General features: G+C 40.2%; 1 protein-coding gene across 1 annotated transcript; it reads right to left on the reverse strand.

Moving 5' to 3' along the window:
* Positions 1-8611: 8611 nt before the first annotated feature.
* LOC148549870 (uncharacterized) lies at positions 8612-10330 on the reverse strand. The gene is made up of 2 exons (XM_088495821.1): positions 9555-10330; positions 8612-9287 (listed from the first exon to the last, which is right to left on the reverse strand). The coding sequence occupies exons 1-2, from the start codon at positions 10328-10330 to the stop codon at positions 8612-8614; spliced, it is 1452 nt and encodes a 483-aa protein (XP_088351947.1).
* Between the last annotated feature and the right edge of the window lie 897 nt (positions 10331-11227).

Here is an 11227-nt window from a genome sequence, read left to right on the forward strand (position 1 = left end):
ATGGATATCATGGGTAGATTTTCATCTTGAGCTCTATTTAGGAAAATATTTTTTGTCCTTGTCTCATTTTTGTTATGGATTTTTATTTATTTTTTTATTGGAGAGGTGGATACCCGTAGATATTCATATTTTTTATTATTTTTTATGGTATTCTCCAATTCAACAGACTAATGACTAATTCGTCGTAGATTGAAACTTTATTTAAGAGTTTGTCATTATTCAATGAGTTGTTGTATGTACAAGATGAATTTTGAACCCTGATACTTGCTTAAGCAAACCAAAGAGTTATAAGTGGATATCAATCTTTAAAACATTTAAAAAAATTAATACAATTATAATATAATTCAATACAATTAAGCTAAATTTATCATATTAAAACACAATGTATACACAAACGAAGATATCTTAGAAATTTCACCCTTCGCAAAAATTTGATGGGTCCCCATCGAACAGGTACATCTACTCTTGTCCCCTTTTATTTGCAGAGGCAGATCTCGTCTCATATCGTAAAAATGCTTTTTGGTCTTGTTAAATCTTTTATCGTGGGTAATATCTAAGGTTACCTAATTTTACAGATGTATTGGTCATTCCTAATTCCATCTTTTTTCTATTTTGTTGCTTTATTTTTTTTAAAATGTTATATATATATATATATAGGGAATGTATCATATAAAAATGACATTCTTATATGAGAATGTGAGAATCAAGGTTCTGAAAATTGGACCGGACTGACTGGTTCAATCGGATTAATCGAAAACTGGTCATCTGATCGGTCCGGTTGATCATAGAACCGACTTGCGAAAAATTGGTAAAAAACTGGTCGAACCTAGGGGTGGCAATATGTACCCTACCCGCGGGTACCCAACCCGACTCCACCTGGTCATGGTAGGGTTGCCAACCCGATCCGCAGCGGGTAGGGTAGGGTGCGAGTAGAGTTTCGTGCGGGTCGGGTAGGGTGCGAGTTGAGCTTCAATCCTACCCGACCAACCCGCATCCTATATATGTATATGTTATATACTTATATAAAAATATGTTTCAAGTGGATGTTGAACTAAAGATCTCTCACTAAATGCAAAAAATTCTTAGCCACTAAAAGAAGATTATTAATTGATAATTTAATACTTTTTTTTCCCATAAAAGACAGTTCTATTTTAAATTATTATCAAGTTATATAATAATATTGCATTTTTTTTGTAACCCGCGAGTAGGGTTTGGTACCCACAGGTTAAGAACAGGTAGGGTTAGGGTTGAGATATTCTCAACCTACGGGTAGGGTAGGGTTGAGTTTATATAAAATTCTCAACCCGCGGGTAGGGTTAGGGTTGGCTCCAAACCCTATCTTACCCATTGTCACCCCTAATCGAATCGTTGGTTAATCGGTGAACTGACCAAATCGGTCGAGTTTCTAAAAGGATCGGTTTTTTGCTATTGGCCCGAACGGTGTCATTTTGACGCAAAAAAAAATAAAAATAAAAAATAAACTTAACGAACCCACTCAACCCAGTACCTGGTGACCCCAACCCCTTATGCTCTTGCAAAGATCTCACCCCATTACACTCACCAGCCACCACACAGCCACACCTGAACCCTAATTTTTGCCTCCAAGTTCCAATCTTCATCGAAGTCCATCGAAGGCTACCGTCCTTACTAGTCAACCACAATCGACGCCGGCTCAGAGCTGGTATCACCGGGCAGAAGGATCTCCAACGGGCGGAAAGAAATCATCGTCGTGGATCGAAGCTGTTGTCAGCGGCGTTGTCGGTTGGTCGTCTGAACTCCGAAGCTTCCTGGTCGGCATCGTCTATTCGTCTGGTCATCGAAAACTTCTCTGTCAACGTCGATGGGCATCTGTTCTGCTATTGTGACCTAGACGCCTTCTCTGTATCTGTTTTGCATCTGTTCTGCCTCTATGTCGTGGTGAGTTTCAATTATTTTTTTATTTTATTAATTAAATATATAAATTGATGCAGAGTTTTTTATTTGGTTAATTATATGAATTGATGTAGAGTTCTTCTACTAATTTAAATTCAGTTAATTTTTTTATTTGGTTAATTATATGGCAGAATTCTTTATTTGGTTAATTCAGTTCTTCTATTGCTTATGTAATTTAATTTTGGATTCTGAATTTTGTTATAATTGTTATAAACTTGTAATGGCTGTTGTATGCCTGTATGTAATTCAATTTTGGATTCTGAATTTTGCTATAATTATTTAATTCACTAATTTATAATGGCTTGTCGTCCTGGTCGTCGGCTTCTGTCAACGTCGTGGTTAACCATCTTGAGTTTTTAGGTTTTTATTTTTTTAATTAATTTTTTGTTCCATGAAGAATATAGTCTAGATTTAAAAGTAATAATTATATTAATTTATAAGGTTATAAAAAATGTAGAACTATAAATAAAAGTAAAATAAATATGAATAATTATATCAAATATTTTAGAACACTTTATAATCTATGAAATTTATTGTGTAATTATAAATTTGTTGTTAATAATTTTAGCTTGAAAATTAGATTGAACGGATAAGTAACAAACATTTGTAATCTCTTAAATGTTATTTGTATATTTTTTATCTGTACACTTTTAATACTAATATGCAAAATGGGATTTCACGTAATCTGCAAGAATGGAATTTAAATATTATTAGTCATCTAAAAATGATGAATGATAGATTATGGCTATTTTTATATGGAATTTAAATATTGTAAATTTTAATATTTTGTGTTATTAGTTATTATAAGATTATAAGTTAATATTTTATGTTTAAAATGTATAAGATTTTAGACTAATGTATAATATTGTGTTATTTGTATTAATTTAAATATTTAGTGTTATTAGATAATATTAGTATTGATTATGGTTATACTTTAATTTTAGAGAAGAGTTGATTCTTGTTATATTTTTTTAATTGAATTTTATTATGTGAATTGTGGATTAATGATTGAAGATTAGGTGATTTTTACATGCTAAAGATTTAATTTTTATCCGATTTTTATTCGACTCAAAGTTGAGTAGATTTCATCGAATTTAGGATTGAGTTAGAATCTAAAAATTAGGCCCAATTTATATTTTGAGTCGAATCTGAATTAAACCAAACCCAAAATAACCCGACCCATATACACCACTAACAAAAAATGAAAAATTTAGATATTTGACATTTTTTGACAGTGTGAACATAAATATCATACCTGTGGCACATGTTTACGGTTTACCATACACGCATCACTTTTCAGCATGCCACGTAGGGATATCATGACATGATGTGTGAACATAAATACCATACCTATGGCACACGTTTACCATACACGCATCTATCTTTCAGCATGCCACGTAGGGATAGCATGACATGATGTTTTTGCTGTTAGTATTACAGAATTTTCCAAAGGGTTATGCTATGATGCTGAACAATAAATTTTTCAGCAGATACAAAAGATGCGTGGATTCTTGGAGGCTTGACGCCTAACAGCGGTGTTGACACTCGCAAACAGAAATTCAGAAGGAACAGAAGTTGTTGGGAAGTGGATAAATTAGAAGTGTTAAATTATAAGTTAATGAAGGCGAATAATATGTTGGGCCTTTTAGTAATGTTAGGATTGTAGACTAAAATAAGTATGAATTTTTTTGAGAATGTAAAATTATATGATAAGAATATAAACTAAAAGATAAACTTAATAGTATTATTAGTGTGAAATTATAAAATTTGAAATAAACAAAGATAGTAGAATAAATTTCAAAATTTAAAAATATTAAAAATTTGAAAAAAAATTAGAATTTAAAATTTTTTAAATTTAAAATTATTGGTAATTAACGTTATAGAATAAATTTTAAAATTTAAATTAATAATTTAATTTAATTTTAATAAAAAAATATTCGTATTATTGTATTTATATGATTAATTTAAATTATATTTATTTAAATTTTAAATTAAAAAATTTTAAATTATTTAAATAAAATTAAATTAATTAAAAAAATAAAAATATACCAATAAAATTCAAATCGTACCAAAATAAAAATAAAAAAAACTCTTATAATAGTACTTTTGTTTAAATTTCTTCATTAAAATTACTTATTGAAAATTTTATTCTATAACGTTAATTACCAATAATTTCAAATTTAAAAAATTCTAAAAATTTTAATTTTTTTTTCAAATTTTTAATAATTTCAAATTCTGAAAATCATTCTACTACCTTTATTTATTTTAAGTTTTATAATTTCACACTAATAATACTATTAGACTTATCTTTTAGTTTATACTAATATTTTTATCCGTAATAATATTACAGAAATATACATTTTTTAAAATTACAGTTTACTTTGTTCTGACAGTATAGATTATATATGGCACAAAAGATTTATAAAATCAAACTACTTTTACAAAAAAAAAGTCGTAGGTTGACAAAAAGCTCTGGCTAAAAAGACCAAGGTATCTATAGATAAAAAATCAAATAATAGGATTTTTAGTTATTATTTTTATATGAAAAAGTCTAATTTTTATTAATAATTAATTTTAACATTCGTTACCTAAAATTTGAAACAATTTAACATGTATATGTTTACATTTAATTAAGTGTTAAGTCTGTTGCACAAATAGAAATAATTAGGTGTTAATATTTTTCTCTTTATGTCTATAAAAATATAATTAGATATTAGCATAAAAAAATGTACTGATAGTTATAAAATTAACTCAAAATTAATTTTTTTTAAACAATTGAATCTTGATTCTAACTTTTAATTATAACATTAGTATTCTCTCCAAATTATACAGAGGCGGAAGCCCTTAGAGTTTGAGGAAGGGGACCATACTTTCCTTAAAGTTACTCCGACAACAGGAGTAGGTAGAGCGATTAAGACAAAGAAACTGAATTCCCGATACATCGGTCCGTTTCAGATTCTTGAGGGGGTTGAACCAGTGGCGTATCGAATGGCTCTACCGCCTCACCTTTCGAACCTGCACGACGTATTTCACATGTCGCAGCTTCGGAAGTATACTCCTGATGCTAGCCATGTATTAGAACTTGAATCGGTTCAATTAAAGGAGGATTTGACTCTGTCGGTGACTCCAGTCAGGATTGATGACACGGGTATTAAGAAGTTGCGCGGAAAAGAGGTTTCATTAGTGAAAGTTGCATGGAGTCGAGCCGGTGTTGAGGAACACACTTGGAAACTTGAGTCAGAGATGCGAGCAGACTACCCGCACCTATTCTCAGGTAACTGAAATCGAATTTTGTGGGCAAAATTCCCAATTAGGTGGGTAGAATGTAAAACCCGGTTAATTAATGGCTAACTAACCCATGAATTAAAATATATTCTAGAAAATGAGAAATGAGGTTTTTATGGTTTAATGTGATAGAGAAATTTAAGACAAGAATTTCGACACTAATTTTAAAGAAATCGACACAAGATTGGGCCAAACCGGGCCAACCGGACCCAAGTTGGGCCCAAGGGCCCAGCCAAGCTCTCATTTAATGAGAGAGCTCAGCTCTCACTCTCCCTCAAGAACACACTCATACTGGAAATTAGAAAGGGGGAGGAAACATAAACCCTTGTTCCAACTTTAATTGATCACAACTTTTGATCCAGAGTTCCGATTGACGCACCGTTTACGGCCACACGACTGCGGCGTCGAACTCTACGAAACCCACACAAACATTCTTGAGGTAAGCCACAGTTTCTTCTTCGAATCCCAGCCCTTGATTTTGAATTTATTGGACAAAAATGTTGAAATTTATGAGCTCCTTGTGTTGTAGGATCAAATTAACTTGAAGGGAAGGCTTGTTCTTGCCTCCTTGATCCTTGGGCAAGGTAAGAGATCCCAAACCCTAGTGAAAGTGTTGAATTTGAGGTATTGGGTATTGAGTTATTGTGTTTTGATGTGATATTATGGCTTAGGCATTATATATGTGTGTATTGGAGCTTGATTGGTGATTTTGGAAAGCTTGGAAAGGACCTTTGTGTTGGAAAAATCTGTTGGTGGAGTTTGGAAACCTTGGAAGGTTGATATTAGAGGTGTTCCGGGTGGAACAGGAATTGGCCAAGGTATGGTTTCGATTTTCTGTATCTAAAATGTAATGTGGTGTGAAAACGTAGGCTAGTGGCCTTAGGATAGGATTTTGAAATAATGAGGTAGTTGATGAATGATGTAAATTGTGTTGTTATGCATGAACTTGGTGGGTTGTGACATGTTGATATATTTGATGAATGAATTGGATTGAGATGGATACATGGATTGATATGTTTATTTGATGAAAAGGTTGAAACTCTTGTTGATGAGCATGTTTTTGGAGTACGATATTGACATGTGAAAATATATGGTAATTGATGAGGAGTTGGCAAACTATGACCCCTACGCCTGGGTGACCTCAGACGTGAAGGACTCGCCCAACCAGATGGATCTGGAGGAGTTGACGGAGTTCTGGCAAGCCGGGTATCTGTGCGGGGGGGACAGATGAGGAGACCAATTACGAGACCTTCGTTCCTGCCCCTAACGAGCGATTGTATGAGATTAATTTTCGTTCTCCCCGGGTCGCCGACTGGATTTGGTTTTACAAAGCCATGTTCACCCAGGTCGGCGTTCGCCTACCATTTTCCGATTTTCAGATGTCGCTTCTTAATCGGATATCCGTGTCACCGTCGGAACTCCATCCAAACAGTTGGGCTTCTATCCGCTGTTTCAAGATGGTTTGTGAATATCTCGAGCTGCCGGCGTCAGTGGATATCTTCCTCTTCTTCTTCAACCTTACCAACCCCTCTAAACAAGGGAAAGCGAGGAAAGGGTTCCTGTCTTTCCAGTCTGCCCAAGGCCGGAGGATATTTGGCCTGTTCGAGGACTCTTATCATGGGTTCAAGGACAAATTCTTCAAAGTCCGTCCTGTTAAAGGTCGTCATCCCTTTTGGTTATCGTTAGAGGGGGAACGCCTCATCCCGACTTATTGGAGTTTCGGGGCGGGGTCTAATTCTTTCATCAAGGTGACTTACAAGGGAATGTCCCCTGTAAATAAGAGGATTGCCGATGTGCTGTTTGCTCTTTTTGGAAAGAACCCCGTGAACCCCCACCTCCTCATGGGCGAACGGGAGTCCGCCAGGAATTATATTTGTGAGCTGTTCTGTCTTGTGTTTTTGCATTGTTTGTTGTTTAATTTATTCTCCCCGACTTCACGACTAACGTATTTGTCTTTCTGTTGTAGTGGAGATGTCTGCTTCGGTGACCGGGCTCGAAAATTTGGTCAAGACCTTCTTGGAGGATAGCGATGAGGAGAAGGCTGACGAAAAGGATGCCGGGAAGCCGAAGGGCCCTTCAGAGGAGAGGGAGGATCAGGCTCTGCCCTCTCCCCAGGACACCGCGATGTCCGAAAAGGATCCGGCTGGGGCGCAGGCTTCCCCCATTCTCGAAGAGGCCGTTGCTGGGCACTCGTCCTCTACCCGCCAAGACTATGATGATGTGGAACTTATTCATACTCCTAAGAGGCGGAGGGCATCTGCCAGCCCGGAAGGAACCCTCACCGTTATGGAACGAAATTTTGATGCTGCGAATTTCATCGACTCCCAGCTGATTCCTGGTACGGAGGAGCATTTCCTTGGAACCGACCTGGCGGGGCAGGCGAGGTGGATGTATCGGACGTTGCTCCGTGGGGCCGTGATAGCTCGGAAGGCCGAATTCGAGTTGTCGGGAATGCAGGCTCTTCGAAGAAAACTTGAATCCTCTGGCAAGGCGAACAATGACTTCAAGGTGCAAGTCGAGCTCCTCCAAGGGCAGCTATCTGAGATGGGAAAGAAGCTTAAGACTGCTGAGGAGAAAACAGCGTCTGCCGAGAAGAAACTGAAGACTTCAGATGAGGCCGTGTCCCGTTTGGCCGAGCGTGAGATGACCCTAGAGAGCCAGCTGAGCGCCGCTCAAGGCCGGGTGGCAGCCTTGGAGAAGGAGTGCGACCAGGCCATTTCGTCGGCTAAAGCTGCTAAAGCCGAGGTCGAAGAGCTTAAGAGGAAGCACAAGGCGACCAAGGAGCAAGGGAAGAACGCGATCTTCATGACTGAGGAGGCTTTGAAGGCCCAGGTGAAGATCGTGGCTCCTAACTTCGACACGTCGGCTATTGGGATCTTTAAGATGATCCAAGACGGCAAGATTGTTGACATGCCTCGGAAATGAGCTCTTGTAACTTTGTGTTTTTGTGTGGTTTTGTAAGATACTTGTTATAACTGTTGAGACCTTTGCTACTTTTTAGTGGTCGCCTGGTCGGCCTTTTATTATCGCTTTTATTCCGTTTGTTTAGTAGCACCTTATGTTTTGTTACCGTTTTTCTGGTGTGGACTTATTGTTTGTGTCCGTTTTGCCGTTTATGTTGGTAACGGTTGGGACCATCTTGGTCATGTTATCGCAGTCGTTAGTCATGGCTATGATCCGACTGGCTCCCGGGGTGATCAGCCCCGGATTGCCGTTTAAGAACGTGATTATGTGGAATATGTGATAAAAGAATTTAGACAAGTAAAAATTAGTCGTTAGCCAAACAAATTCGTGAACGTGGCAGGTACTTGATAAAGATAAATAGCTAAGAATGAACACGTGAATAGAGTAAGCATCTATTGGCTCATTAGGCCGCTTGGTCGGTGTGCCCAAGTTACAAATAGAATCTCCTTAGGTTACCTGCATTCCATGTTCTTGGGATTTCTTTGCCGTCGAGTTTCTCCAGCTTGTAGGCGCCTTTGCCGAGCACTTCTTTGATTCTGTAGGGACCCTCCCAGTTTGCCGCCAGCTTTCCTTCTCTTGGGTTCGGTAAACCGACGTCGTTGCGTCGCAGGACGAGGTCTCTTTCCTCAAATTCCCTCCTGAGGACTTTAGTGTTGTAGCGCAGAGCTATTCTTTGCTTCAGTGCTGTTTCTGACAGGTGGGCCATCTCTCTGGTCTCGTCCACTATGTCCTTTTCCACTGCTTCATTTACTCCTGCGAGAAGTAGTCGTGGACTCGGTTTGCCAATTTCCACAGGTATCACCGCGTCGACCCCGTATGTTAGGCAAAAGGGGGTTTCCCCCGTGGAGCTTTGCTCGGTTGTCAGGTAGGACCAGAGGACCGAAGCGAGCTCGTCGGCCCATGCGCCTTTCTTGTTGTCTAAGCGCTTCTTGAGGCCTAGTAGGATGACTTTGTTTGCGGACTCCACTTGTCCATTTGTCTGGGGATGTTCAACTGAGGAAAACTTTGTTTCCGTGAACTTCTTGTCAGTGAATTGCGTCCCATTGTCCGAAATGACGACCTCCGGGATGCCGAAACGGGTTATCACCTGTCTCCACATGAACTTCCTGCAATTGGATGAGGATATGCTGGCTAGTGGTTCAGCCTTTATCCATTTGGTGTAGTAGTCGATGGCCATTATGAGATATTTAACTTGTCCTGGGCCGACCGGGAAGGGCCCTAAGAGGTCGACTCCCCATTGAGCGAAAGGTCGTGTAGACATCAGTAGGCTCAGCTCGGAAGCCGGCGCTTTGTGGAAGTTGGCGTTTTCTTGACACTTGACGCATTTTCTGACAAATTCCCTAGAGTCTTTCATCATTGATGGCCAGTAATACCCGGCTCGGATGAGCTTCCTCGCTAGGGCTTTGCCCCCGATATGGTGACCGCAGCATCCCTCGTGGACTTCTCTGAGTACGTAGTCCGTCTGGTCGGGGTGCAAGCACTTCAGTAGGGGTTGACTGAGCCCCTTTCTGAACAGTTGTCCTTGTATGATTGCATATTTGGCTGCCTCCCTTCTCAACGTTTTAGTTGTCTTCTCATCATCAGGTAGTTTGCCATGTTCCAGGAAGTTTGTGATGGGGTCCAACCAGGAGGGGCTTGATTCCGTCAAATGGAGGGCAACCGTTGGCTCCTTTACCATGCCCTGGATGAGGGACCGGTTGCCCGTTCCCGGTTTTGTGCTTGCTAGTTTAGATAGGAGGTCCGCCCGTGTGTTCCTCTCCTTTGGAACGTGTTGGCCCGTGACTTCCTGGAATTGCCTGGTCAATTCTCTAACCTTTTCCAAATACCTTTGCAGCAACGGGTCTCTTGCTTGATAGCTTCCGTTCACTTGCGAGGTGACGACTTGTGAGTCGCTGCACACTTTCAGCCTTGTCGCTCCGACTTCCCGGGCTAGGGTCAGTCCTTCCAAGAGGGCTTCATATTCCGCTTGGTTGTTGGATACGGGGAATTCGAACTTGGTCGATTGCTCGTATACTACCCCGGCTGGGCTCTCTAAGATGACCCCGGCGCCCCCGAACGTCTGGTTGGAGGCCCCGTCCACATGGAGCCTCCACCGTGTGCCCGTTTCCTCTGGGGGATTGCCTGTTACCTCCACTAGGAAATCTGCCATTGCCTGGGCCTTGATTGCATGTCAGGGATCGTAGTGTAAATCATATTGGGAGAGCTCGATGGCCCAAGTCATCATCCTTCCTGCCAAATCGGGCTTTTGGAGTATTTGGCGAATTGCTTGGTCCGTTCTTACAACAACACGGTGGCTTTGGAAGTATTGCCTCAGCCTTCGGAGGAGGTTAGGAGTGCCAGCGCCAGTTTCTCCAATTTGCTGTACCTCAGCTTTGCTCCTTGTAACGCCCTGCTTACAAAGTAGATTGGTTGCTGAGCCTTCCCTTCCTCTCGTACCAGCACTGCTGCAAGCGCTTCCTCCGTTACGGCCAGGTAGAGGTAGAGTGGCTCTCCAGCCATTGGCTTTCCGAGCACCGGAGGTGATGCTAGGATCTCTTTGAAGTGGTTGAACACTTTCTCACACGCAGAAGTCCATTCGAACGCTATCCCCTTTTTCATCAGATTGAAAAAGGGCAGGGCTTTTGCTGCCGATGCGCCGAGAAAATGGGATAACGCCGTCAGCTTTCCTGCCAATCGCTGTACGTCTTTGATACAACCTGGGCTCTTCATTTGGAGAATCGCTTGGCATTTCTCAGGGTTGGCTTCTACCCCTCTTTGGGTTATCATGAACCCTAGGAACTTCCCGGCTTCCATGGCAAAGGCGCATTTGAGCGGGTTGAGCCTCATGCCGTTTTGTCAGAGGGACGCGAACACGCTCTCCAGGTCACTTAGGAGATCGTCGGGTTGTGTGGTTTTCGCAAGGATGTCGTCCACGTAGACTTCTACTGTCTTACCTATGAGGTCGCTGAATATCTTGTTCATCAGCCTCTGGTACGTGGCGCCAGCATTTTTCAAGCCAAACGGCATCACCTTGTAGCAATAGATCCCTCCGGGCGTTATGAATGCC

This window comes from Arachis ipaensis, chromosome B8 (genome assembly GCF_059453495.1).
Source record: "Arachis ipaensis isolate K30076 ecotype BB chromosome B8, ASM5945349v1, whole genome shotgun sequence".
In the NCBI taxonomy this organism is placed as follows: Eukaryota; Viridiplantae; Streptophyta; class Magnoliopsida; order Fabales; family Fabaceae; genus Arachis; species Arachis ipaensis.

Bases quoted from the DNA above. Each gene is read 5' to 3' on its own strand.
- LOC148549870 (XM_088495821.1), bottom strand. From the start codon at position 10,330: ATGGCAGATTTCCTAGTGGAGGTAACAGGCAATCCCCCAGAGGAAACG. The intron at 9,288-9,554 runs GTATTACTGGCC...ATCCAATTGCAG, and splicing joins AGGAAGCTCATCCGAGCCGG to GAAGTTCATGTGGAGACAGG.